Source organism: Pocillopora verrucosa, chromosome 8, assembly GCF_036669915.1.
Source record: "Pocillopora verrucosa isolate sample1 chromosome 8, ASM3666991v2, whole genome shotgun sequence".
In the NCBI taxonomy this organism is placed as follows: domain Eukaryota; kingdom Metazoa; phylum Cnidaria; class Anthozoa; order Scleractinia; family Pocilloporidae; genus Pocillopora; species Pocillopora verrucosa.
The window spans coordinates 21989641-22017030 of NC_089319.1; the positions used below are offsets into that span (position 1 = coordinate 21989641).

The 27390-nt window shown below is 35.8% G+C and overlaps 7 protein-coding genes across 9 annotated transcripts; 3 read left to right on the plus strand and 4 right to left on the minus strand.

Annotated features, from left to right (window-relative positions):
- The first annotated feature begins 94 nt into the window (after positions 1-94).
- Positions 95-4231, plus strand: LOC131786011 (uncharacterized). 3 transcript variants are annotated; one of them, XM_059102988.2, is made up of 3 exons: positions 95-448; positions 1401-2477; positions 3071-4231. In XM_059102988.2, the coding sequence occupies exons 1-3, from the start codon at positions 141-143 to the stop codon at positions 3306-3308; spliced, it is 1623 nt and encodes a 540-aa protein (XP_058958971.2). In that variant the 5' UTR covers positions 95-140; the 3' UTR covers positions 3309-4231. The 3 variants fall into 3 exon arrangements, with proteins under 3 accessions (XP_058958971.2, XP_058958973.2, XP_058958972.2); XM_059102990.2 differs by having other exon boundaries at positions 96-448; positions 1476-2477; XM_059102989.2 differs by having other exon boundaries at positions 97-448; positions 3092-4231.
- Positions 4078-7263, minus strand: LOC131786018 (uncharacterized). Its single transcript, XM_059102999.2, has 2 exons — positions 6809-7263; positions 4078-4892 (listed from the first exon to the last, which is right to left on the minus strand). The coding sequence occupies exons 1-2, from the start codon at positions 7172-7174 to the stop codon at positions 4563-4565; spliced, it is 696 nt and encodes a 231-aa protein (XP_058958982.2). The 5' UTR covers positions 7175-7263; the 3' UTR covers positions 4078-4562.
- A 2057-nt stretch (positions 7264-9320) lies between these two features.
- LOC131785988 (splicing factor 3B subunit 5) lies at positions 9321-12580 on the minus strand. Its single transcript, XM_066171066.1, has 6 exons — positions 12524-12580; positions 12335-12371; positions 11510-11555; positions 10542-10665; positions 9823-9907; positions 9321-9706 (listed from the first exon to the last, which is right to left on the minus strand). The coding sequence occupies exons 1-5, from the start codon at positions 12524-12526 to the stop codon at positions 9860-9862; spliced, it is 258 nt and encodes an 85-aa protein (XP_066027163.1). The 5' UTR covers positions 12527-12580; the 3' UTR covers positions 9321-9706; positions 9823-9859.
- Positions 12581-12629: 49 nt separating this feature from the next.
- LOC136282940 (anaphase-promoting complex subunit 10-like) lies at positions 12630-14293 on the plus strand. The gene has a single exon (XM_066171065.1). It carries the CDS (start codon positions 12633-12635, stop codon positions 13188-13190), a length of 558 nt encoding a protein of 185 aa, XP_066027162.1. The 5' UTR covers positions 12630-12632; the 3' UTR covers positions 13191-14293.
- A 46-nt stretch (positions 14294-14339) lies between these two features.
- LOC131785987 (endonuclease V-like) lies at positions 14340-18144 on the minus strand. The gene is made up of 8 exons (XM_059102956.2): positions 17888-18144; positions 17503-17680; positions 16704-16838; positions 16468-16507; positions 16133-16245; positions 15755-15826; positions 15225-15353; positions 14340-14897 (listed from the first exon to the last, which is right to left on the minus strand). Exons 1-8 carry the CDS (start codon positions 17947-17949, stop codon positions 14718-14720), a joined length of 909 nt encoding a protein of 302 aa, XP_058958939.2. The 5' UTR covers positions 17950-18144; the 3' UTR covers positions 14340-14717.
- A 67-nt stretch (positions 18145-18211) lies between these two features.
- LOC131786005 (dynein axonemal light chain 4) lies at positions 18212-20945 on the plus strand. The gene is made up of 3 exons (XM_059102983.2): positions 18212-18389; positions 18522-18605; positions 19590-20945. Exons 1-3 carry the CDS (start codon positions 18306-18308, stop codon positions 19752-19754), a joined length of 333 nt encoding a protein of 110 aa, XP_058958966.1. The 5' UTR covers positions 18212-18305; the 3' UTR covers positions 19755-20945.
- LOC131786004 (uncharacterized) lies at positions 20937-27381 on the minus strand. Its single transcript, XM_059102981.2, has 6 exons — positions 26777-27381; positions 25537-25824; positions 24927-25238; positions 24281-24359; positions 22421-22623; positions 20937-21805 (listed from the first exon to the last, which is right to left on the minus strand). The coding sequence occupies exons 1-6, from the start codon at positions 27219-27221 to the stop codon at positions 21486-21488; spliced, it is 1647 nt and encodes a 548-aa protein (XP_058958964.1). The 5' UTR covers positions 27222-27381; the 3' UTR covers positions 20937-21485.
- Between the last annotated feature and the right edge of the window lie 9 nt (positions 27382-27390).

Here is a 27390-nt window from a genome sequence, read left to right on the forward strand (position 1 = left end):
TTGCTTAAAGAAACATCAAAATAAATAAGCTTTAAAAAAACACTACTCCGACAAGATGGAAGGCATTTAGAATCTAAATTTATTTTCGGTTTTTTTTTTTTTGTAAACGTAGGAAAGAATTGTATCTTATTAAGCAAAAAATGCTCTTTAAATCGCTTCGAAACTCCCCTCACCCCAGAAAGGCTCTGGCTGGCATTCGTCATTCACTCGTGAGCTCTTTGTGCAGGAAAATGGGAAATTCACTCAGTGAACGCGAGAAAAATGAAGCTGACTTTGGAGAGGAATTGTACGAAATAGTGCAACAAATATATCCAGAACATGCTGATTACATTACTGGTATGTTACTGGAGTTAGACTGCAATGAACTCAAACGAATTCTAACCTCAACAAATCGTGAAGAGCTTCTTTGTAAGATTCACAAAGCTGCAGGGCATGTACTTCCCGAAAGGTAAGCCAAAATTACCAGTTGGTTAGCGTAAAGGCTTTTACTCGGACACTTTCGATCTCTTCCCCAACGATCTTCAAGATCGCGTGATTGAAATCCTGTTAATTCATTCCGAAGTCGAATTAAAGACAGCTGTTTTCCCTAAATAAATTATTACTATAGCTTGCCTTTGATTTTCTCAATCAATTCTTTAATCATTTTTTTTTTCGCCACCAAAATTGTCCCCTTGTCTTTCTCCTATTGGAGAAAATGGCAGCATTAATTAGAGGTGTTTAATCTTGTTAAACTTTCGGAAGATTTGATATTATTCTTTTAGATTTAGATAAAAGCAGATCAGATTATTTTTTTACTTGAAAGGTTAACATTAGTTTGTTTTGTTGTAAATATTCCCTACATTTCCGTCAAACAAAAGAGCCCACATAAAATCCTATTGTCCATGAAATTGCTCTATGACTATATAATTATTCTGATGAAAATTTATCATAATTAACAAATTTGATTTATGATAAACCATGGTGCCTGTTTGTCTATCTTTGGTTCCTGCCACAGCTGCAATAATTGTAACAAAAGTAAGTTTCAGTATTATTTATCAGTGTTATCTTTGAAAATTTATATGGAAATTTTTAAAGTGAAAACAGAGCTTGTGATGAAAATTTATTGTTTTGAACTGAAGGGCGAATTTTATTTGACATGTAAAAGTAACTTTTAGCCAAAATAAATCACTGGAAAATCACAAATACTGAATTTGTTCTAATTCCTATTTCTAATGGTTCAATTTTATTTCTAGGGTGAAAACATTTCAAACTAGATAAAATTTTTCGTTTTTCTTTGTTAGAAACTTTGTACTATCAGGTTACTAATCTAAAATGAAGTAAAATCAACTTGAACTTACAGCTTGGAAAAAAAACTGAGTGAAAGTTTTATTTTAACCACAATGTATACACCACTTCTGCAGGTTAGATTGTCAACTGGTCAAAGATAGCGCAAGTGAACAAAGCAAAAACCCTGAAAATCCTTGTCTTTCTTTCAGAGGGAATTCACATGTAAGAGACTCATCCACAGATATATCTGATAAAAGTAATAAATCCGAAAGATGCAGCATTTTACCTTCTGGATCCTCTACACACCACAATGACAGTCTTAAAACAAAACAAGCCTTAGGTGAACAGATGTATGCCTTGATTGAAGAGCAATATCCAGATGATGCAGAAAAACTGACAGGAATTTTGCTAGAAATGGATATTCAAAGTTTAGAGCTCATGATCAAGGATTCAAACTTGTTAGAACAAAAACTGGGAGAAATCATATCACTTTTGGAAAATGACTCTGGACAAATAAAAAATAGCCAAACAGAGACGGCACAGAGACAATGTCAAAATAAGACTTCTATTGGAGAAGAACTTTATAGTTTGGTTAGTGAACTTGGCTGTGATCAAGCTGACAAAATCACAGGGATGCTTCTAGAAATGGATGCTTACGATTTAGAAGTGATCCTCAGAGACCAAGAGGTGTTAAAAGAAAAAGTGAATCAGGCATTATGGGCACTCAATAATCAGAGTGACATAAGTGAAACTATATCACCCTCAACAGAACAGGACGACAAAGCAGTTTATGGTGAACAACTGTATTACAAAATCTGTGAATGGTTCCCAGAGAATGCGGACAAAATCTCTGGTATGTTATTAGAAATGAATATTGCTACTTTAGAAATGTTGCTTAATGATTCTGCAGCACTACAAGAAAAAGCTGCATATGCTGCAAGCATCCTCACCACAGCAAAAACTAACAGTGAAACACAACACCTTCCACCTTCTGAAAAATCTGAGGCAGAAACAATAAAAAGGTTAGAAGAGAAGCTTTATGATATAATAAATGATTGGTATCCAGGAAAAGCTCATAAATTGACAGGCATGTTGATGGATATTGACAGTGCAGCATTGGAGAATTTGGTTTTAAACAAGCAGATGTTGAAGGAAAAAGTTGAGGGAACATTAGCTGTCCTACACAGAATGGAACAAACTAGCTCAAACAGGTGAGCAGGTCTAAAGTATTTACAAGTCACCTTTAAATATTTCAAGTAAAATAATTAAATAAGTTTGGAGTTCATTTCCTTGTGGGGGACTCAGATTCCTTCTTTGTGTCACATTTGTAACAGATATGATTGACATCTCTGTCAAACTCTATTTTTCCATTTTTTTATCTATAATAATTTACAATTATTCACCTAAGAGGAGAAAAAACATCAGCCAGTTTTAATGGTGAAAAATTGTTTTAGTATATACCACACAAAAACCCAAAAAATTGTCTCATTTGGCCACTCAGGGGTGAATTGTACTTTTAATCACCTCTAAACTAGCCAATCTGTACATGCGAAAAGCATAGTCAACAGTAGTATATACTAACTGTAAATGTAAATATTTGAAACTTTTTTAAATTTCCAATATTATTGATCTTTTGCCTTTGGAAAACATTTTCATTGATATATGACAAAGTCTTTATTATATCTTTCAATGTGCAAAAGTTCTTCTCTCAGAATGACAAGGCATATCCTGAATCCAAAACCTCACTTTGATAAGCTTTTGCAAGAGTTCTTATTTTTGTCTCTCTGAACGTGTTGTAAATTAGTCATGAAGGCCCATTTTGTAGGGAACCAACTAAACACTGCAGCCCAGGAGATTCCATGAAAGAAGAGTTGGGAGAACAACTGTATGGGAAGATTGAGGAGTCACATCCTGAAAATGCTGATAAAATCACAGGAATGCTTTTGGAAATGAGTGTAGAAGACCTTCACAGACTTCTGAAAAATCCTCTGGAACTTCAAGAAAAAATAATGCTTGCAGAAAATGTCTTAAAAATAGACTGATATTACCATTAAAAAAATGTTAAATGATGAATTGGATGGTATTTTAAGGTGAAAGACAGGACAAAGGCATGAATGAAACCATCAGCTATTTTACCCATTGGTTTTTTGGAAAACAATAAAATTGAATGTTCTGTTAGATTCCACAACTTTCACTTTCATGATAACACGGTTTCCCAGGGTGCTTTACTAATCAAGAGAAAAAAAGTTGAGAAAAAAAAAACTAGAGTATCTTCATTAGAAAAGGAACTGGTTTTCCCCTTAAGAATCTTCAAGATTTTTCATGCATCATTGTTTCTCTACTTTTGCATTAAGTCAATTTTTAAAATATTTTGATACAATTTTTTGTTGTTGTTGCTATTATTTTGTCATTTCGGAACTTTGGGTTTATTCGCGTATTTTGAATCTGAAGAGGGAGAAATTAACTTAATCTTGCATATTTTAACTGAAACAAGAAGCCTAAAAACGTAAAAAAAGACAAACCCTAACTCCACTCATCGTTACTTGCAAGGGGGAAGTTTTCTTTAGAAAAATGCGCGCATTTGTTACTTATTGATCAGCAGTATTTCACAATGGGGCAGAGACTGGAGTCAAAGGTTCTGAAGATACTCACCCTCCCCCACCTCCCTTCTTTTTCTCTTCTCCTTTAAAGTACATTCTTGAACAATCAAGTTTTAAGATCGAACTAGAAGGGAGTTTTCTTGCGATCAAGCAAACGACAGCGCTTAGAGAGGGCCTAAAGAAAAGTTTTTACTTCCTTAAATGTATCGCACGGCCCTCTTTTGTTTATATTTTCTCGTTTATCGTTTACAATAGTTCATGAATCATAAACAAAGACGCAAAAAGAGAATGTAACCATGAAATTCAAACTTGACATTTTCGTTCTTTGTTTATTTACATGGATATGTGACTTGAAAACGAAACAATTCCAGCTATTAAACACTTTTTCTCGAGAGGAAACACCTCTTCATAGCACTCAGAGACAATGCGATTTTTTAATTAAAACAATTTGAAACTTAAAATGTCCATTCGAATTTTTTATTTTTATATTACTTATTTTCTCATTCAAAGAACGTCCAAACTCATTCTCGAGGAATTGATACGAACGACATTCAATTCTTTCGCATTTTTAAAAATACTATTTGTCATTTTCCTGATGTACACAAGATCACCCCCAACCCCCTCTCGGCCACGATTCTTTTCCTCCTCCTTTCCAACGGGCGATCTCTTCATACCACGCCTTTAGTTCTGAAGACGTCATCTAGAGAATCCTCTCACGGGCGGTTCCTCGGCTGTTCCCGTCTTGTTTCTTATTTCAGTTAATGCGGATGCTGAAATCGTCTTCTGTTTTAGTTTGTATCTGTCTACCCAGGGGGAGGGTGAGCCATTTCTTAGCGAGTAAACCACCCTCCTCGAATCTCGTTTAGCGTTTTGCTGAGGCGATAATTGGGGCTCAGAATCATTCGGTAATGTGATCGGTTCCGATCGTAGACTGCTGTTTCGTGAAGTTGCTGTACGAGAGAGTACTGCTCCGTCGTATGCTGGAGGAGCGTTTGGATTAGGAACAAGTTCTTCCAGAGTTACGTCCTGATGAAGAGAATTTAGAAATTATTGAATTGAAATATTACAAAAGGTATAAAAAATCGCTAAAGCCTTAATTAAAGCAAAACGTCGATTTGCTTCCAATATGTGAATTACTCTCTGTTATTTGTGTTTGCCTGTCTCCTTTGCATGCCACCCAGTCAGTCAGTCCGTGCATAATTCAATTAGTTGGACAGTTAAGGGAGCCATTTGCTTTGGTTGATGCGTCTCCCAATTACTGTAAGTTAGATCTGCTGTCAGTCATTCAATGCCTCTAAAACATATTTGAGTTTCAGCTGGGCATAGGTCCGCTTTGAGTTAAGTTAACCTTCTTTTAGTAAACAACTTAACTCTTTCACCATGGTTACTCCTATATACTTGATTCAATAAAAATTTTCCTACATCATACGTACATCACCTTAAGCTTAGTTTCGTGATTTTAAGTACGTATGTAAAACAAAAAACAGTGCTAAGAGAATAACTTTCGTCGATTTAGATAAGATACAAGCTCCGCCAAATGAGTTAGTATTGAAGGGTTTTTCTTTCTTTTGCGAAAATGTCATGAAAGGCATTATGATAAGAAAGAGGCCATTAAACTCAAGATGAATCCCAGATATTAATCAACTTCTGTGATACTATGAAGTTACGCCTTGGCCGGCGGAAAACACGGAAAGACATTGTAAACACAATGATGTTTTAATGAACCGCATATATATACGTTTACCTTACCGTTCTTTCCGCCTCAAGTTGTTTTATTTTGTTTTATTTTTCTGAGATTTAACCTAGTTCGCCATGATATTCACAAAAAATACGCAAACATATTCTCAGTCGTCGAGAAAAACGGGAGAAAGAAGCATGCAAGCTTCTGTTACAAAAGTCATCTCTGAGGGTTTTAATTAACATGAATGACCCTCAAAAAAACATTCTGTTCGGTTCTAGTCTAAAACACCTGCACCACCATTTTGTTTATCTTTCTTTTTTATCGAAAAATTTTCAGAACTGATTTTTTTTCCTCGATAGAGGTTTATTCGGAAACTTTGACAAAAGGGAGGCAAAGTAATAAATGGGGCGGCCGTTTCTTTTCTTTTTTCTTTTTTTCTTATCACTTTGATCTGTGTTTTGATGAATTCAAAAACAACTAGCCATAGCTGTCTTTAAATGCCATGTCAACATAAGGATGGCTTTTAGGTAAAAAATACTGACCTTTCAAAAGTTTAAAAGCTCAGAAGCATAAATTTGCGATATCAAATTCCTTTGAGTAAGTGAAGAAGGTTTATGCACTTTAAAGTGAAACACCTTTTCAACTATCTTTTATAATAAGTAAAAACTCCAAATGTTGGTCTCATTCAGTTTCCACAACAGATCCTTACTAAGTTGAAATTTCAACTCCACGGACAGATGCTAAAGTTTTATTTTCGACAGAAGTAACTGTTTCCCTTAAAAAATTATCTGAATTTCAACACATAAAAAGGGTTAACGTAGATCCCTAGTTCCTTCACCCGTTAATTATCCAAACAATAATTCGCAATTGACAAAAAGTCTTAACAGAAGCCCATAGCTGAGAACCTTCGCCTGCAGAGACTTTTCCCTTCCACGGACAACACGCAATCATTCTGGTCATGGACCAATGACTTTTTTGCTATAGTCTTATATGGTGTAAAACCCGCGAACTGAGTTGGTTAACGGCAACATTTAAACTATCCGTAATTTAGCCTCGTTAATCGATCAATACTTTCAAAATGTTGGCAACAAGAAGATTTTTTCAGGTCATTAAAGGGTTTGAAACTGGCTCTTGCACTCAGAAATAACATAAGGTGTCCCATGGCAACTTTGATTAGCGAGTTACATCAAACAGATGTAACGTTTTTTTACGTACAAAAACGTAACTTGCCGAAAAAAGGGAAAAATTGAAACTAACTCACTTGTCCTTCCTTGTAAGCGTTTGGCAAAGCCATTGATGTAGACCTGACCTTTGACGGGAAGAAGCCATTAAAGATGCGTTTGGGTTTGTGCATGGGACGAATTTCCTGGAACGATTTCAACGTGTTAAAATCTATGATCTTGGGACAGCTAAATTGTCTTTTGTTCCTTGTTCCTAGTATTTTGGATTCAGTTAGGCGGTTGTTACCGATTCGTGTTTGTCTACCGTCTAGAACCACTCCGGACTTAGTTGTTACGTTATTAACGACGCTTGCGATTGTTGGACAAAATCGTCTCTTGTCGCCGACAAATATCTTGTCCTCTAGGCTTGGGAAAACGATTATTTTCAAAGAAGTCACCGGCTCCATGTCTCAGGGATGAACTATTCGAAGAAAACTCCGTGGAAATAGTTCTTCCTTAGAAACATGGACTCCCACATAGCTTAACAACAACAGTGTCTCTTTAGGAAGAGAGGTGATTAAGTGATTCACTCCAGCCACTTGACATAAACTCTGTTATGCAAAAGACTTATTGAAGAAGGATTTAGTCAAGCCGGCTGTCTTCCCGTAATGAGAAAGCTAGAAGCCAATTAAAACCCAACAAGATTACTCCCATGTGGACTAAATTATTATCTTAAGGGTTTGACGTAAAGGTTATTATTGAAAAGAAACAAATAAATGCTGCTTTTTCATTAAGTGAAACGAAAAAGCTTCTTTCAGTTGAGCCGTAATAAATTATTTTCACACGCTCCACAAACTTCAAAATGCAAGGTTTCCTTGTGTATTTTGCTGCGCGTTACTCTCTCTGGCTTGAGCTCAAGATAAATAAGTAACATTTGCTAGTACACGCGAACAAATAGTATGATAATGATAGCTAAATGATTCCACTTCGCTTTTGTTGGCTAGGATTAGCGAATTAGATGATCATTGAAATTTATGCAGATATTTTCTTTAGCCGTGCCGACTTTTGGTTTCTAAGTGGCTTGTTTTCCTAGTCAAGCTCGATTTTTACGGAACTAAATCGCTGAAAGAAAGAGTAAACCCATAAAAATTGCGTCTTCAAGTGTGCTAAGTTTTACCATTAAGCTAAAAGGTCTCGTTGGCTGCAGTTCTTGGTTCATGTAAAATTTCATTAGAATTTCACGTTGTTCGAACTGTAAACAAAGCTTAAGGCTTGTTACGAGGGTTATAATGCGCAAATAGAGAAGTCTATTAATTACACGTGATATTGCACTGAGAAAACTGAGAACCCTCTCACAAAAAGTAAAGTTACTGAAACGACAATGCCACTGATGATCTGTTTTCAAACAGTCAAAGGATGATTACAGTTCACTGCCTTAAGGGGCACAGATTTAGTTATCCTTTTCTTTTAGGTCTGGTGTGTTAGTTGTCAAACTTCATTTTTCGTAATTTTGAACGAAATAAAAACCAGCGCGTTCACTATACTTACAAATTTTCAGCTTGTCTCATCGCTCACAACCTGTATGCCTGTTAAATTGCTGTCAAGACTTTCTTGTGGACAAACATCAGGTATTAAAACTGAACGAGAGTAAAATCTTCACTACGTAATCGTGGGCTTATAAAATCGTGCGTCTAACTTGTAAAAACCAAGTGAAAAAGCCGAACATGACGTGATGAGTACAGAATCATGAACTGACTAAGCAACACAAAAAAATCAACAAAAACAAGCGCTTATTGACTAACTGCCTAATTAATGGCAGTTTACAGCCTCGGCATTGACTCCACAAGGCTTTGAAAGCGTCGGCTCAGCTTTTTAGCCTCGAGGGCTGAATCAAACGGAAACACTTTTGACCCACTTTTGTAGTCAAGAGAGGTCAAATGGGAACAGTGACAACTTCAACGTCTACTTATAAAGGGAAATAATTCACGCCTAAAAGTTATACGTCCATGGAACGCCCAGTCGCGTCTATGAGAAAACGTGCAAGGCAATAATTAGTACTGTGGACTAATTGCCGTTTCAGGGATAAAGAATCTATTGTGATTTAATGTCAGTAAAATCTGGTCTTGAAACTGACGGAGAGCGAGAGAGATCATGTTTTTCGATCAAAGTTTACCCGAGTTTTTGTACTGCCGAAAGTTGTCTTTTTTTTTTTTTGTTCTTTCCACTTCAATTATTTGCCCCGGGAAGGAAGTCCCAAATATAAATGAAGAGGTTGAACACCGCACCTACATCGGTTGTTATAATCACCGATCTTGTTCCGCTTCTGTTAATTTAAACTAAAATGACTACCTTTGGAGCTCCCCTAATTGCCTCTTGGTTGTATGGTGAAAATTGATGGAGACACTCAGTTGAAACCTTTCAGGGGTAGCTTTAAACATTTTAGATGATAACTGCTGTTTACGACTATTAAAAAGAAGAAGCAAGTAACTCACTGGACTGACAAGAATTTCAGAATAAAAAGGGCTAGAATAAAAAAGAATATATATAAAAAATACCAAGAAGATTAACGCTGGTTACAAACAAGGTACACGAAATTCTGTAAGATGCACAAGCTCCTTCAACAAGTTCATTTTATTTTGAAGACGCTCAGCCGTACAACTTGGGAAGTCTCTCACATCTTTTTTTTATAAAGGCAAACGACTACTTAAACTAAAGATCAACACCTTTTTCTGACGGCTTTCTGTATCTACAGTTTAAGAGTTTTCAAGAAAGCTGCTTTCGTGATTATTCAGTGTCTAATGACAAAATGCAATCAACTTCTTTTAAATAACTGTTACAGCATGGCATAGACTATAAGCAATAAAATGTTAGACAAAAATTTCTGATGCGAAAGCCACTTTGGCCCAACTGGCTGAACTAGAGACAAGGTATTTGAGGTATTGGCTGGAAAACAGCGTTAAAATTTTCCAGAAACATGAGATTACATAAATGATTTTGATCTGGGGAAAAACAAAAGACAAATGACTAATTAGTAGAGATGCGAGCACAAACTAAGTCAAACAGGAGTAAAAGGGCTCTCAAATCATGATTGCTTATTTTCTTAATTTATACTTACCAAGTTTAATCCAGTCCATGATGCATGTACTATTTTTTTAGTCTTCTGGTCTGTGTGGTGGGTGGCCACAAGGCTGAACCATTTTCTTAAACAAAAATTGCATGATAATTTTGGCAAACTGGCAAATAATAAAATAATATTTATCTAACATCTGAACAAAAGAATTTTAAGCTTAAGAGCAGTAGAGTCAATACAGTGAGATTGTGATGTCGTTAACATAAATCATGGTACTGAAGATGTTATAATTACAGATCAAACTAAAATTTTTTGTTACGAATGAAAACCTTCTGATTCAAAATTTGGAAGCTGCACTATTGGGCTAGCCTACAGCATAAATGTATTTTAGAGAGAGAATGATCATTATCTCTCTAAAAAAAGTTTGCCTGCCATCTTGCATATTTAAGCAGAACACTGTTGGAAAGAGAAACAAATTTCTTCATCCATTACAAACATCCTGCATTAGATTAAGATTTGAGTGACATAAAAGTGTACCAAATACCAAATAAATCCCAAGATCTCATTACTAATTCTACTTACTGTCTACCAAATGATTCTCATTATGTTAGCTTAGGGGAATTTGGTATCTGATCAATAAGTTATCCCAAAATTGATATTTTCTTTATTCTCATTACTTATCTGCATGATATTGTATAGATATGGTAAGGAGAAATTCTGTCTTGGTCACTTGTGGGAGTTAAAGGGTTAACAGAGACACTTACCTCCAGAAGGTTGAATCTAGTTCTAGCTCTTGTTTCATTCTCAACCAGGGCAAAGTAATCCAGTAGATTATAATGGCCAATATATGAGGCTGCACTATCTCTGTGCTGGTTCACAAGCCACTCACTAACAAAATTGAAATGAAAAAACACAACATTAAAACAAAAACACAAACAAGAAGAATACTGCATCTCCATTATTAGGATGAGACGCCAGAAAATAGATTTTAAATCTCAGTTCTGTATCAACCACATATTGACAACAATACTCAAGGTGGTTCCTAAGAAAGAAGTATCAAACAGTTTCTTTTAAATCTTCCTTAAATGTTCCTTATGAATATTTGTTTGGAAGAATACTATAAAAAAGATATGTCACCATGCCTGTTTAAGAGATATAATGGGCGCATCTTATCCCACTTATACCTGTACTGGCACTAGTCACAAGCGTAATTTCATTGGTTCAATGTACATTTTTAGGTAGCTGGAAGCAGGAGTTTTTAAAGTAACAATTAAAAAACTTAATAGGTAGAAAGTCTCAAGCGGATGGAACAATTTGATGTATGATTTGTGGAAAATCATGCAATTTTAAAAAAAAACATGGACTCAAAAAGTTCCTTGAGTCCCTGCTTCATTAACACTTATAGCCACATCTTTTTCCCTTAGATCAATTTGTTTTATTTCTCCACTTTAAAAGGGATAGTTTAAATGCACCATAATTATGCAATAAATAATATAGGTCACCATGCTTGTTCAAGAGCTAAAGACCATTGTACTTATTTACCTGGTCCATTGATTGAAAAACAATACTGTGTTCTCAGAATGTGTGCATGCTTATTCAACTGCTTACATGATTTTTATGTTCAATGCAGGATGCCCAGTGCAATACTGAGGAATAACCTTAACTGATCAAAACAACCTTAAGCAATTTTTTCTCAACAGTAGGAAACCATCATATAATTGAAAATACTTACAATTTAGTTGTGTCTGAATGACCAGTGCCGACATATTTTGATTGTACTGAAACAAGGGAGAAAGTTGGTAAAATATTTGTAGAACAAAATTAAATGACAAGCTAGTTGTTGCAACCGTATCATCTAACATTGAGGTCTTTCCTTGCAAGCTTTACTATCTAAAGGAATACACCAGGCATACCAACAGCAGAATGATTGACCTTTTCTGTTGAAACCAGAGACTGAAACCACAGGCAGACCATACTAAGTGTTCATGGTTAATAATTGTTGACATGAGATGAACAAAATCTATAAGGGTTATGATTAAAGCACTGAAAATTGCATATCTAAATTATGTATTGGTCTGAAAATCGCAATAAAGTTGAGTTAAATGTTAATCAATGCACTCACAGTATGTTTTTTCACCTTAATGAACCACTTGAATAGTCTCTTCACAAAATTACCTTTGGCTGGAGGCTGTTCACAGAAGAAAAGGAGACAAGGCTTGCAACTTGGTGGCCGGCTGCTGCTACTTCCTCCACTAAGACTAGAAATAACCTTAAACTACTACTTCAGTTTGAAGTGCAGGAAGTCGCGGCTGCCGGCCACCAAGTTGCGGAGCCTTATTCATAACCCTCATAGATTTTGTTCGTCCCATGTCAACAATTATTAGCCATGAACATATAGTGTGGTCTGCCGGAGCTGAAACTTTTTAATGATGGATATGTACGTAACAAAATAAATGTCAAGTTCTAGACTCTGATGTTAATGATCAAATAAAGCCGGTTTTAGTGCAGTACAACTGGTTATGATTAACAATTTTTTTTTAATAATAAGCATACTTACAATGTTCTAGTTGGCTGTGAATGTTGTATCTGTCTGTCTGCAAGTTAAAATGACAAAAAATCCTGCATCAAATCGCCAATTTATTATTTGGCAAGTTACATCACTAGTTGATGGGCTACCTTTCCTTGATTGTTACAAAACCGATCTCATTTTCGAACGTTTTGAACTCTAAAAAAGAATTTAACTCACCATTTTCGTGCGTCTTTCAGATCACCTACGATGGCGTCGGTAGCACGTAAGTGTAATTACCTCAGCGGTTCTTTTAGTTAACGCATGCCTATTGCGCGCTAAATTCAAAATGGCGGTTCGGGTGGAGGAGCTCTCGAACACCGAGCCGCAAATTGATGGCATCAGCGGCGAGAAATATCGAGAGATAGGGGATCAGGCAGTGTGGTCGTTATCATCATGTAAACCTGGCTTCGGAGTAGAGCAGCTTCGTGATGGAAACCTAGAAACGTACTGGCAATCTGATGGGCCACAACCGCACTTGGTGAGCATTCAATTCCGGCGGAAAACAGCGATTCAAAACATTTGCTTGTACGCCGATTACAAGGCAGATGAAAGCTACACACCGAGTAAAATATCCGTTCGTGCTGGGAATCACTTTCACGACCTACACCAGATAGAACTGATAGAGCTCGAGGAACCAAGCGGATGGCTGACAGTGTCTTTGTCGGATGGGGACAAGCCTTTGAAAACATACATGTTGCAAATAGCAGTTTTATCCAATCATCAAAACGGAAGGGACACTCACATGAGGCAGATCAAGATTCACGCGCCTTTAACAGATACTGGGGCTTACAAAATGCCCACTTTTACTTCTGTGGAGTGTGCTATGTACAGCACAATCAAGTGATGCAGGTTGTTAAATAATTATAAAATATTGACTGCTCTTTGGTTAACAAGTTACACCGTTTGCAAGAAGATAGTGAGAGATAGGGGAAGGGTACATGTAGATTACTGGCCACGGTTGTTCAAAGGTCAGATAACATTATCCACTGGATAAAGCTATACATTTTGCTATCACTTGTCCACTGAATAGCGATTTATCTGTTGGATAGCATTATCCTTTCCAATGGGCCCTGGTGTATTGTGTCAACTGGAGTAGTTCAATTTGGCTCGATGAGAAGGGCTGCCAAGTTTGTTGTCAAAGTTATTATAATTTGCATTATGACCCTTCAGATTTTTTTTTTGCTGAGCAGGATTGGTCTAAATGCATCAAGTGACTGAATTTTCTGTGGCTAAAACTGTAATAAGTCTTTGTTTATAGTTTAATTCACAATGAGAGAGTATATAATGAATGTTATAGAAGAAGGGAAATATTTGTTTGGCCGTATAGTCAACTAGAGAACACTCAAAAGAAAACATCCCACACAGCACACACCAAGCTGTTCATAAATGTTTGAGGGATAATAAACACAATAGCCTCTATTTTGGGTGAAAATATGCTTGTATTTTTGGCCCTCAGACATTGTCTGTTCCTAAAAGAGTTTTCCTTGAGCTGTTTACATCTTGGAACAGATAATGTCAGCAGACAAATATCAGAGCATATTTTCACACCAAATGGAGACTATTGCCTATTTATTGACATAGGGGATGGGAAAGGGGTAACATCCTAAGCTCAAGTGTGGGGTACCCCTTGGTTGCAGCTGGGTGAAGGTGATATCCCTATCATGTTATTTAGGGATTTCAAAACAAGCCAGAGACTGCTGGAGTTCCCCCGGCTACTTGATAACATGTTGCTGGTTACTCTGGTCAAAAGAATTACCTTTTGGCTCTTAATGAACTTTTCACAATCACTTACTTTTGCCGAGTCTGATGCATACTTTAAAACATTTTTAAGCCCCTGGTTATTGGTTGGGATAATGTGAAGGAATCCCTGGATTTTTTAGCTCCTGTGGTACACCTGGATTGAAGAGATCTTTGATCAGTAATGTTGATCCAGACCATCCCAAGTAAGGAATCCTCTGTGTGTTTTGTAAATATTTATGGCCATACTAATATACTATGCCAGTAAATAGTTTATTTTTGTATTTTATATAACTATTTACAAGATATACAAATTCCCTTTGTCATGCCACAATTAAAGTAGGTAGCATATTAAAGAAATATATTTAAAATGCTTTAAAAGTTAATAATACTAGTACTAAAATATGCTGGTAGAAGCTATCACACCGCAGATTGAGTTTCAAAAAAGCTTTCTTTATATTCCAACCTTGGCGCACTGGTAGTTCAACAAAGGAACTGTGTTTGATGAATTAACTTCTACTTGCTATCTTTCTCAGGCTGCTCCTCCTGTGCTGCATTTTTGTTCTTACCAATTTAATGTCATCTTTGATCTATTACTGAACAGACATATGACAACATAGAAACTATTTGTTAATTAACTAATGTTAAGATGATCAAAATTTCGGCAACTATCATGTACTAGATCTTGTCCTTCCTTTTCTGGATCATCATGCTCTTTCTGGGGATTTCTTTCATCATTTTGCATCCTGCAGGAGCAGGTCTCTAATTCTTTTGGGTAATGTTGTTTGAGATACTTTCTAGATCTCTTATCTGCCTGGAATTATGAAAAATCAAACTTTAGACTACATAGATCAACTAAAAGGGCATTTATATCTGTGTTTTTGTTCCTTTCATGCTAGAATTGGTTTCAATTTCAGTACTTGGTATGTGTTCAGCTCAAAATATTCTTTAAAATTATGATTATGAACTAATTGACTGGGTTGGTCAGGTTGGACAGGAAAATAATTAGGTTTCAGTCATGATGCAGGGACTTGTCTATATGTCATGACAGAGAGCCAGATATTTGACCATGCAGCCAAACCAAACTCAGTCATCAGGTACATTGTTATAATTTTTTAGTAGCCTCTGTTTTGTTTCTTACTTGTCTTATTGGTTCAGGTATTCTGAACCAACAGGTGGCATGTACAAGACTCACTGCTGTCTCCAGTCCTATCTTATGGCCCACTGATATGTAGATAGGATTATGAGATTGTTGGGTACTTCTCAATGCCTGAGTAAATTTTATGAAAATTAATTGTGATGTTCTTATAACAGGAGGAATAGTAAAGAGGCTTAGTGCCATGTTTGAAGAAATTGCCAGTATTTACTTTCTTGTAACCAAATCAGTTGATAAGACTGATAGGATTCAAGTTCACCTGCTGGATGTTGACATGCTGTTGGTTCACTTCAGAAGCGGCCTTGCTTTTTAAATTTCCTACAAAAATCAATTTCTCTACAGTATACAAGAGTTCTCCTAATTGTAGGTGCATTAGGTGGAAAAAAACACTGTGAAAGAAAAGTTAAGTCACTTCTGGGCAGAGACAGGAGGAGTTGGAACTAAAATAGTTTATGCAACCTTCTCATTCTTTCCCTTAACATTTAGTTATAGTTTGGCAATTTGACCAATCCTACCTTTCCCCAAATTGTGCCAGAGTCACCTACCAATGGGAAACTGTCTCCATTAGATTTTAGACAGTTATTGATCTGTCAAGACAGGAATGTAGAAAAATTGTTTTTGCTACATACTTCAAAGAGTTAGTTTATCATTCAAATGACATCCCCCCTCCTACCAGAGAGGGTTACTGGTCTGCATTAACTTTCCCACTCCTAGAGATTTCAGTTTCATCATGGTTTCAATTTTTTTTTACAAATGATGGCTCCTGGCTTCAAACCCTCTATCTTTATAGATTCCAACACCATTTCTTGAGCCAGGGTTGGTATGGACATTATCTGGTAATACCAGTCTCTTGAAAATTATTTAATTGTGAGGAAATGTTATCCTTAAAATACCTGATCTGCATGTTTGGAGTCTTTCTCTATCCCATCCACATTGAAAAGAGTCTTGGCCACTCCTACAGTAGGGATATCTGTCAGCACTCCAAGGTGACTAGCAATTCCAAAACCTGCCAGTAATAAGATCGAGTATTAATACATTTTGTCCTACGAGTGAAAAAAAATTATGATTCTTCTCCAGTAACTGGTCTTCCAGTTAGTTAAAGGGGAAAAAATTACATCATCATTATCAGTTGACTTTGTTCAGCTCCAAGAAACCCAGTAAATAATTAAATTTGGTAAATATCCTAATTGCGATAAATTTCATCTTAATGATAAACTGATAAACATACCTCTGGGGTGCAACATTCCATTACCGTCAACTAAAATGATCTAAAGCAGCAACAAGAACAACAATAACAATATATGGCAATAACATGAACTCAACTGATCTAGACTCATTCTATTTCTAATCAAATTAATTTTATATTAATGTTAAATACCATAATTAATTTTAATTTAATTTTGATCAGTAAATGGTCTGTATAGCTTTTAGTAGATGAATTACTGTCTCAAAACTCTTGTTTACCTGTGGAAGTAGAAGTGGTTCATGATTCTTTAGCTTGGAAACTGCTTCAACAAGGAACCCAACTTCTCTGAAAGCCAGGAATTCTGGTATGTAAGGTAATTTCAGATGTACAAGGGTTAAATCCTCATACAAAACCTGTATTTAAAGAAGTATTCACAAGATTTAACACATTATAAAATAAATCCTTAACAGCACTTCAGAATGTCTACAGTTTTGATTAACCTTGTACAGTACCTAAAAGTATTCATGTTAACTGCACCTTACCTCAGGTTACTAGGGCAGTGTTGAATAAACTTCTATGTTCACAAAGTTTAAGGTTACAAATAAGAGTGACGAGAAATAATTTTTTTGGAGAAGATTAATTTTCCAGGAGGAATGTGTGGGTATAGTAGCTCACTAATTATGAAGGCTCCATACCAGTGATTCAAAAGCTATACGTGATTATTGTAAAATATATTTTCTAAGCCTCTGGAAGTCAGCTTGACTCTTTGTGAGCAGTTGTGATGTTAATATGTATTCAGGTTTCAGCGAGGGGTTGTGCAGCTAATTTCAGGCCAAACAAATATAAATTACCATTTCACCCTTTAACTCCCAGAAGGGATTAACATGAAACTTCTCCCCATAATATCCATACATTATTCAGCAAACAGGTAATGAGAATACTCAAACTTATCAGGTAAAGTTGTTATCTTGATAAAACACTGAATTCTCCTAATTAATTTACAAGGAAATGTGTAGCAGCTAGAGGGGAGAATTAACAATCAGATCTTAGGAGTTAGAGAGTTAAACTGAAACACACCTCAAGTTCAGGGAAGGAAAGTACCACCAAGCAAGCACAGGCGTGATCTGGATCATCTTTGACAAATGATATGTCAACTCCTCCGATTAGACTTAAGTTACTAAATGGATTACTCGTGGATTTACCCCAAATGATGCAGTCATTGCATACAAGCTTCTTCTTTAATTCAATTTGTTCCCTAAAAATGCAGAATCATATTTCCGAATCAGCTATAAACATCAAAAAAGTAATCTAAACATTTGTTAGACAAAATTGATTATAATTTATCGATTAAATCAAAGTTTATTTCATTAATCCTTTAAGCAACTTTTAAGTAAAAATTAGGAATACATGACATGCTATAAAGCTTTCATAATCAATCATAAGTAGTCACCATTTAACTAACCTTTTCCACTTTTCGACGATTGCATCTTCCACTAGCGATTCTCGATCGTGTCCTTCGGCCATTTTGGTCTTTTCCTCTCGAAAAGGACTTGCTAACAATTTATTTTCATTGTGCAAAATTATCCTTTCCTCTTTTTTTTACAAGGACAAATTCATCCGTGCTTCCAGTAAAAAAAACGTCGGAGAAAAGCCGAACGATGACAAGATTTGGGCAAAATTGCATCAGAGTGTAAGTTTCACCATTTGTAAATTTCGCGGGATAGGTATAAGTGAGGGCAGAAACACTTATGAAAGCGAGGCTCTCCCTATTATTTCCATGGAAACAAAGGGTAAAGAGCTAGCCTACCTCCATCTTTGTTTGTGTTGGTAAAAATCGTACACATTTTAGCATTTTTGTAGAGTATTTAAGAACTTATGCCATGGCAGAAAATCAGGAAGGTGGTACAGCACAAGAAAGTGGAGGATATGATTATAAACGGCTGCATAGTTACCCTTTGATTCGGGTGAGTTAAAGGGAATTGAATCGCACAGTCAGTATGGTGGTACAACTGTTGTAGTAGTAATAGTGCACGTTTTTCGTTTGAATCACTCGGTTACACGAGGCCTTGATATTTCCCTTCATACAATTTTTTCAGTATTCGGATATGAATGATGAAATGCGGACTGAAGCGATGGAGCTCTGTGTAACAGCTTGTGAAAAGTTTTCAACGAATAACGAGGTAAATGAATTTTGTTTACTTCAAATGTTAATAAATTTAATCATGATCGTGGCCGCTTGGATACCTAATAGGTTCAGGTGGGAGTATTCAACTTGCTTCTTGGTATCCTTAGCTCATTTTAGATGAACTGCATGACCGGAATTTTCATAATCCAATTTTATTTCCATGCTAAACACTAATTTCCTACTTAAGACCTCCTTGTCTTCCTTTGGGAGCTGAGGTGAACTTCTGATTGGGCTGAATAAACACCTTTGTCTTTTACTTTTTGAAGCCAAACAGTTGAAATGGAATGAATTACGTAAATCTAATCAATATTTTGCTGGCAAGACTCTATTATTTTCAAAATAAATTTCACATTCTCACAGCCCTTCTTCCAAGTAGACAATGAACTAGTCACATCCCACCTCCACAGAGTAGCTCAAGGGGTGGCCTACTGGTAACGTTTGCTGTGCTGAACTCTGAGTTGAGATGTCCAGTGTTTGAGACCTAGCTGGTCAACGTGTTGTATTCTTGGGCAGAAAACTTAACCCTTTAACCCTATGAGTGACCAAGATAGAATTTCTCCTTACTATATCTATAAAATATCATGCACACAAGTGATGAGAATAAAGAAAAATGTCAATTATTGGATTACAAATTGATCTGATATCAATTTCTCCAAACTAACATAATAGGAATTGTTCGGCAGACAGTAAGGAGAATTATAAATATGATCTTGGGAGTTAAAGGGTTAACTCCCACAGTGCCTCTCCTCACTCAGGAGTTTCAATAGGTAGTGGCAAAGTTTCAGGGAAGCCTGATGAAATGCTGGGGATATCTTGCAATGGATTGGCATCTCATCTAGGGCAGAGTAGTAACACTCTTAATCACTTCATGCTAAGGGAACTGATATGAGTTCTGGCTAGAATAGCCACTCAGCTTGAGAACAGACACAGAGTAGCTAAATGCAAAAGGAAAGCTGTGTTCAATCCTATTGTATTTCAGGCTGCAGCAAAAATGATCAAAGAAAGTTTAGACAAGAAGTTTGGTTCTTCCTGGCATGCTGTAGTGGGTGAAGGTTATGGTTTTGAGCTCACACATGAAGTCAAAAATCTTCTCTACATGTATTTTGGAGGAACTGTGGCAGTTTGTGTTTGGAAATGCTCCTGAAGAGACAGCAAGAACAACAACAATTATTGCATCTACTGTAGACAGACTGAATTTAGTTGATGCAAAGTGTAGCATCTGGCATTTTGTTAAAAAAAGATGCTCTACCTGAGAGGAGTTGTGGTCATACCATATTCTTTTAATGATATTGTTGTCCAATTTGTACATATGCATTAAAATGTCATTATTCTGAAACCAATAATCATCATTTTAACTGACTTCCAAAATAATAAATGGTTGGCCTCTACGTTAATTTTCCTGTATGGTAGAGTGCATTTCAATATAAATTGAATGCAAATGAAAATCAGCACACACCATAATATTTCTCTATATTCTGATTGGTAGTTGAGAATACTTTTGTTTTGATTTTTCAACACTCAATTGGAAAAAAAATTCCCTGTCCTTTCATCTTTAGTCTCACAACTTAGACGACACCTGAAGAAGATATGAAAAGTGTTATTGAATTTAAAAGTGACTGTGGAGGGGGAGTACATGTGTAGGGTTGCATATTTTGTCCCATTAGGGTTCAAACTGGCATTAACTTTGAAGAAAACTACCTTAAGTGATAACTAAAAATAAATGCCAGATTAGAAAAGCAATACATTTACTGGTATGGGACACTGTGGCTTCAGTCAAGTAGATGCAATGATGAAAAAAGGAAAGTTGATAACCAGAATTCAGAATTAGACATCTGATGATGATTACATTTATGATAAGGACCACAGCACAAGTAAATTAACAAAAGATCCAGCTTTTTTATTTGTTCTTCCTCTACACTATAAAATGTGATTTGCAATGTTTTAATAGCACTCTAAACTTTGTTGTTACATCAAATTCAAGATTTTATAACATTACATTACATAATTTTTGTGTATAATGATCTCTTTTCTTTAAAAGTTTTCGCTCTACTCAGACTACCTTGCTCTGGCTTCAGTCAAAATAGAATATTAAATATTATTATTTTCATTCAACTCACTATCTCTTTTCTGATTGGCTGAAGTGTACAGTGAATTTTAAAATCAGCAACTGGGATGTCATCTAGCTGCAGATTATCCAATACAAAGGTCATGGGTAATCATGTCATGTATGGCTGCAGTGCATGATTTCTAAGGCTAATCATGTCAAGTTTACACGCTTTGTGTTGCGTGCTGATTTGTAAATTTTTACATGTGAAGAAATAAATTATCAGTTCCATTTCCTGTTGTGATCATTTTTTTTTTCATTCATTGTAAGATGAAACAATTATTAGATTCAGTTTTATTGATATCCAGAATAATCAAGGTCTCAGCAAGGGTTATCAGCCTCAGCCTTAGGCTGATAACCCCTATTTTGACTTTGCCTATTCTGGATATCGCAAAAACCTCATCCAATAATTTTTTATTATACTTAATATCCAAAATAAATTATATACACATATTAGTGTTAACATTGACCTATGAAATGGGCAACAAATTAACACAAAAATCTTAATATTAATTCAATTTAGACAATTTGGTATAATTCTTTGTACTATAAACCAAAACAAAACAATCACAAAAATAATCTCCATTAAGAAACAATTTTGGAAAGATTGATTGAGATGAATGAGGTATGTAATATTATGTTCATGCAATTTCCTTTTATTAACCCATTCTGTGAGAAATACATTTTCCACACCCTCACAGTAGAATCTTCTTTTCTCTAAATTCTTGGGTTCTTCACTCACAGGGAAAATACTCCAATTCACTGAAAAGATTATAGCGTGTAAAGTTTTCTACCAGCAGCATGGTCACAGAGAGGTACACATTCTGCACCACATGAAGTTCTGTTCCCACACCAGGGAAAACAAGAAGGTCTTTCAAACAATCGTAGAGAGGACAAACTTATGTCATCACTGTCTCTAAAATCAAAGTTTGCCTTTTCTATCTTTTCTCTTTTCCTATAATACAATTTTCGTACAACAATAATTACAATAACACCTATCAAAAGGCATATGACAAAGATAGCAATGATAGCTCCTTTTGCTGCCTTGTTTTTGCTCCTCTTTTGGGCTGGTTTTATAGAATGAAGACTTTCTAGAAAAACAAAGAAAAGGCATCCATTTTGTCAGTCAAATATCCAAGCAGTGAGCAATATTAACATATGAAATTTCATGGTTCTCTGTTTCTGGAGAAGTATGCTCCTGGGTTTAGATGTTCAATGCCTTGATTAAAAATCACAAATTATGTTAGGTTTCAGTTTCAATTACTGCAAATATATGGAAAATCATATACACGTGAACTGTGCTTGAAGAAATGAATGAAAGGGATCCTCGCAGTTATGAGTACTACTCAACTAGTACTGAAAATAAAGCCTGAAAAAAATTCTGCGGGGATCGCAGGATCGAGGATTGAGGATCACATTCATGATTTCAGTTTCAATGACAAATTTTGCCATGTGAACTAAATCTTTCATTGGAGGACACCAAATTGTCTGAGAAACTGCCTGTTCAGAAGACAATTCAACATCAACAGATTGAACTATTCGGAAAGAAAAGGAAACTGATTTTTTTGTTTTCTTAATGATAAAGTGACCTTTATGAATCAGAGAACTGTTTAAATAAATACTACATGTGTCAGCTTCCCCTATGACATGGTTTCTAATATTAAGGTATGCACTGCTTTACAAATAAATAGGAAAAAATATCTTACCAGGGATTTGTAGTATAAGAGATGTGTTAGTATTACTGACACCATTCATCACTCCAACAATGACACAGAAGTTTCCAGAATTGCGGAATGTATGATTCACAATCAAATAGCAGGAATTATTATGTTCCAGAGAGGGACTGCAGTCGCTTCCCTGGATTTTGCTGCAATGTCTTGAAACACACCAACGAAAAGACACTGGCAGGCTATTTGGGAAAGAAAAGAGGCAATTAAAAGATCAGTTTGCTGCCAACTCTACCTAAAATATCAATATCATTAACCATATCAGTAGGAGACACAGTCTGTTGCAAGAAACATTTATACATGCTGACCAAAGGATGCGCTTTTGTGCAGTTTTCCAAACAACAAACTTTCACATGGAAGTCTGGGCAAGAACTAGAAGCTCAAAAGGTTAATTGACCCTTTAACTCCCAGAAATAATTCGCATGTAACTTCTCCCTACAATATTCATCCACCCTCCTGCAAACCAGTAATGAGAGTTCTCAAATGTATCGGGTAAAAGTTGTTATCTTGATCAAATACCTAATTCTTGCAACTAATTTAAAAGGAAAGATGTAGCAGCTAGAGGGGAGAATTAACAATCAGATCCTGGGAGTTAAAGGGTTAAACCTCTGACCCCTTAAGGTGAGTAGTGTCTAAATTCTCCTGACAGTATTTACTTGAACCAAATGTAAAAGTGATACACATAAAGGAAATGATCACCTATTTGGGAAATTCTTGATTGTTAAACAAATTCTCCTTGTCAGCACCTTAAGAAATGTATAGGAGATAGTATGGAGAATATGGATACTGATGTTGGGGTGTAAAGGGTTAAGGGTTCAAACTGATAACCCTTTGCATGCTGGTCAGGAACATTTTTAGGAATGACATAAGTTTACATTTGCAGAGCACTGGGTAGTAAGGACTTTAGGTCAGGGCCCAGTTATATAGAGGGTGGATAACGCTGTCCAACAGATAAGTCACCATTCAGTGGATAAGTGATGGCAAAACTTACTGTGTTCTTGAACAGATAGAGATTTAGTCAGTGGATAGCTTTGTACAACCTTCAAACAACCACGGCCAATACTTTATAATTATATAGAGAATAATACATGGGTGCATGTAGATATGGAATTTTTCTTTGAGTGTTTAACTTGATAGCTCACGAGTGAGCGCAGTGAATAAGTGAGATGTCAAGTTGAACACAAGAAGAAAAATTCCATATCTAAAAGCAACCATGTATTATTTTGTTTATCATATAAACACAATAAACTCTTAGGATGGAAAAATGCGTTGAATCACAATTACAAAAACAACAATGGTCATAATTTTCAACTTAAAAAATCTCATTTATTGACTTTGTCCTCACCAACAGAAGAAGTCTTTGAGGTAAACAGCCAAAATCAGCCAGTGGCAAATCTTCAAGTTGTTGATTTTCATTCTCAGCCACGAGAAATGCCAACACCAAAGCCATTGAATACATAACTTTCAGTTTTTCTTTTTGTATATTGGTTTTTCCCCTTCTAGAAAAGTTTGAACCTCATTGTCTGTCAGTGATACGGATTTTTCAGTGTTTTAGCCACCACAATCAGAGAACATTCCGACAAACTACCTTTTATTGAGAATCATGAAGGCTTTGCTGATCATTCATCAAACTGACTGAGTGGCACCAAAGGTGAGTGATGTGTCAGCAGCTAATTAGCTATATCAACACACGTGAAAAATATGATATTTTTTCATGCATGTTGTTACCACTTTTCTCAGGGCCGGAAATCCTTGTATAACACCACAGTTTATGTGATAAATATATATAGATGGCAAATTTTAAAAGATATATTGAATTCTTAAAGAAAAAGTAATTACCTTCCATTGCAAGAGATGTGAAAAGCCACTGGTTTACCTTTAGTAACATTTTTATGTCGCACTTTAAGAGATACAGGTGCTGTGAAGAGAATGAAATGGTAATGATGTTGATAATTTGTTAAAACTAGGATGCCAACAGAGAAATTATGCTGGCATTTGTCTGCATTATGGTAAAAACTATTGAGATGTTTCACAGAGAATAAGAGTAATAATTCATTCCTGATACAATGTCTACCAACTAGCAGAACATGACAGTGTTACATCCCAAGACCCTTTTAACAACGGGAACTGTAATCAATTCAAACTTTTTGGCAGAAAACTTTTACTGAGGACAAAGAAAAAAAATGACAAAATTAGACAGCATGCCCTAGTCATTCCAAGGTTGGATAGTGCTTTTCAGTGGATAGAGCAGTAAACTTTGCTCTCCCTTATCCACTGGAAAGCAATTTATCTGCAGTTGGATAGTGTTATCTGCCTTTTATACATCTGGACCCAGGATGATAAAAAATATTCACATGTACACAAAAGTTTCCAGTGCACCAAAAGATGGGACAAGTTGGTTAGAAAATTGCACTTTGTCAAAACTGTGTCATGGTTTTGTTTTACAGGAGTCTTCTTTGTCAGAGAAATAAATGCAGGTCCTCACCTTTCACAAAAACATTCTTGGAGATAAGGTAGGTCTCGGTTGCAATATAGTACCTGGTTTCGACCCTGACAGTCACCCACACAAGATATTTTTTCTCTTTCTTGTATGTGTGAAATATTACACAGCTATTGCTCCCTTTCTTTATAGAACCATCTCCAAACTTCCAATCAATGGATACATTTGTGACTGCTTTGAATGGATCCTTGAATTTCACCTCAAACCTAGCAGGAATGTTTATTGCAATTTTTTCCTCGTCTGACGGCAACTTTGGACCAGGTAAACAATCGATCACCAGGTATGCTTTAACATTTGCTTGAAAAGATAAGGTAGATTATACCAAAATAATCATGAATGACATTATAAAAATACGATGTATATTCACAACCCTTAAAGTACAGCAGGACTGTTAAAGGTACTTTGCTAAAGAATTGGTGATGTAATCATAATTTTCAATCTCTCTCCATAAAATGTCCAGTTACATTCCCTGACAAACTCATTCTTTGGAGAAAGAAAGAATAAGGAACAAAGGACATTTGATTATGTTTACATGGATTTGCACAGAACAGCTTATTTTAAATTAATTGTGAAGGTTTTAAAGGCCACCATCTACCTGTAAATTGAAGATTTTTAAAAGCAACTCCTTTGCAGCGTTTTCCCCCATAAAATCCATAGATAACAACTTTCACTGTACAACTTCTCACAGTGGTAAAATTGTGACTCAATTGACTTTGACATGAATTTAACAGTTGAGTTCCATCACCAAAGTACCAGTCATATGATAAATTGACATATCTATTGGGACTATTGATTATGACAGCAAGGTTAACTGTTCCTGCGATGAATTGATCTATGTCTTGGGAAGAATTCTGATAAGCCTCCAAAGATGCAGATATCTTTTCTGCAAAAAGATATAGCAATAAAAGAGATTAATCAATAAGGCACACATTCATTTAGTAACATTCAAAACTATTGGAGAGTGAACATTTGTAGCAAAACAAAAGGTTCACCGCATGAAAGGGCACTTACTTTGTACTTATTTCATCCAGCTTTTTTTCCAATTTGCTGAATTAAGAAACACCAGCCACTTTGTAAACATGGCATGATAGTAAATGCAAATAGTTGAAAGTGTCACTTGAGCAAAGGCAAAGAAAAAAATTGGGAGTGATCATCTTCCAAACACTCATGCCTAAAACTTTTTGCTCTTCCAGTTCTATAGCACTGCGTTTACTTACTGAAGAAATGGAATAGACTTTATAGCTCTGAAGACCTTTTAACTTGAAAAATCACCCAAAATACCATGTATTGAAATAAATGTTAAATATCGCCAAAAATAATCAAAGAAAGGACTAAGTTATTATAGGTCATAAATTCACAGATTACAGCGAATCCATTCTGAAAAAAAGCACTTTGACCTAGAAGGTTTGATTGGCCATAATTTTCTACTTAAATGGCAATTAATAAAACGTAACCATAATCAGAGAATTCCAACTCTGTGATCGCGAGGAGGATCGGCGATCAGAACATAATTATTATCCTTGCATATTTCATACTCTGTCAGACAAGCAGATGGTGACGGTGTGATCTAAGTGTCAATTTTCAAGTATCAATTTTCAAGTATCAATTTTCAGTCCAACCGGACAAACATTTGTTAGATATTTTGCTTTGAAATTTTGACGGCTAATAAAACAATGTTCGTCAATCGATATTTTTCAATGTTTATCAACACTTTTCTGCCTGGAATTATATTAATGTTGTAAAGAGAAATCCTTGTTTAAATTTTTTTCTTGTGCCATACAGCAAAGCGACACTTTCCAGAAAGTGAAAGTGCTTCAGTCTGACAAAACATATACCTTCAGTTCCATGAACTGTAATCTGTGTATGGTTCCTGGCATAATACTCAGTGTGCCCACTTTGTGACTGCTTTCGTTTGCTGGAATTACGACTGTTATACTCAGTTCCAACAATAATCCTCACAAAAACAAAAACCGTTTTCTGTCCTTCGCTAAACCATCGCCATCGAAAGCTATTCCATCTGTGCGTTGTTTGGTTCGGTCTGATCCATTCCAGATCGGCAACTTTCCACGAGAATTCGTATATTATATTTTCAGTTTGTCCCAAGTCTCTACTATTTGCTTTGGGTTTCAGCACAACTTCGGCTTCGAAAGCTGTTTCCTCTCCAATTTCGCTTCCGTGGCTATGTGATATCAGCACTTTGTACTCCCCAAAATAACTAAGACAAGGTAGAGCAAGAAAATTTGCGATGACGAGAATATGCAAGGATGCATACCGACGCATAATTTAGTCTGTTTTGAGGTTTATCGTTGCTCTACTTTCTTTACGAAAGCGGAATACCATGAATAGAGACTCCTGTTATTTCCCTTTGACGTAACGCGCATCTTATGTTTCGTAAAATATAACAAAATTGCAAAACATGCTAAGTCGAAAGTTCCACTAATAAAACATG

Coding starts and splice junctions, on each gene's coding strand:
- LOC131786018 (XM_059102999.2), bottom strand. CDS start 7,174: ATGGAGCCGGTGACTTCTTTGAAAATAATCGTTTTCCCAAGCCTAGAG. Junction 4,893..6,808: donor ACGCTTACAAGGAAGGACAA/GTGAGTTAGTTT, acceptor TCTCTTCATCAG/GACGTAACTCTGGAAGAACT.
- LOC131786004 (XM_059102981.2), bottom strand. CDS start 27,221: ATGCGTCGGTATGCATCCTTGCATATTCTCGTCATCGCAAATTTTCTT. Junction 25,239..25,536: donor TAAAAATCTTCAATTTACAG/GTAGATGGTGGC, acceptor TATCTTTTCAAG/CAAATGTTAAAGCATACCTG. Junction 24,360..24,926: donor CAAGAATGTTTTTGTGAAAG/GTGAGGACCTGC, acceptor TTCTCTTCACAG/CACCTGTATCTCTTAAAGTG.
- LOC131786011 (XM_059102988.2), top strand. CDS start 141: ATGCTCTTTAAATCGCTTCGAAACTCCCCTCACCCCAGAAAGGCTCTG. Junction 449..1,400: donor GGGCATGTACTTCCCGAAAG/GTAAGCCAAAAT, acceptor CCACTTCTGCAG/GTTAGATTGTCAACTGGTCA. Junction 2,478..3,070: donor GAACAAACTAGCTCAAACAG/GTGAGCAGGTCT, acceptor GTTGTAAATTAG/TCATGAAGGCCCATTTTGTA.
- LOC131785988 (XM_066171066.1), bottom strand. Junction 11,556..12,334: donor TCACAGCCAACTAGAACATT/GTAAGTATGCTT, acceptor CCCTTGTTTCAG/TACAATCAAAATATGTCGGC. Junction 10,666..11,509: donor CATTCAGACACAACTAAATT/GTAAGTATTTTC, acceptor CAATTTTGTTAG/TGAGTGGCTTGTGAACCAGC.
- LOC131785987 (XM_059102956.2), bottom strand. CDS start 17,949: ATGGCCGAAGGACACGATCGAGAATCGCTAGTGGAAGATGCAATCGTC. Junction 16,839..17,502: donor TTTCCTTCCCTGAACTTGAG/GTGTGTTTCAGT, acceptor CTTTAAATACAG/GTTTTGTATGAGGATTTAAC. Junction 15,827..16,132: donor ACTCCAAACATGCAGATCAG/GTATTTTAAGGA, acceptor CTGTCTTGACAG/ATCAATAACTGTCTAAAATC.
- LOC131786005 (XM_059102983.2), top strand. CDS start 18,306: ATGGCAGAAAATCAGGAAGGTGGTACAGCACAAGAAAGTGGAGGATAT. Junction 18,390..18,521: donor ATAGTTACCCTTTGATTCGG/GTGAGTTAAAGG, acceptor CAATTTTTTCAG/TATTCGGATATGAATGATGA. Junction 18,606..19,589: donor AGTTTTCAACGAATAACGAG/GTAAATGAATTT, acceptor ATTGTATTTCAG/GCTGCAGCAAAAATGATCAA.
- LOC136282940 (XM_066171065.1), top strand. CDS start 12,633: ATGGCGGTTCGGGTGGAGGAGCTCTCGAACACCGAGCCGCAAATTGAT.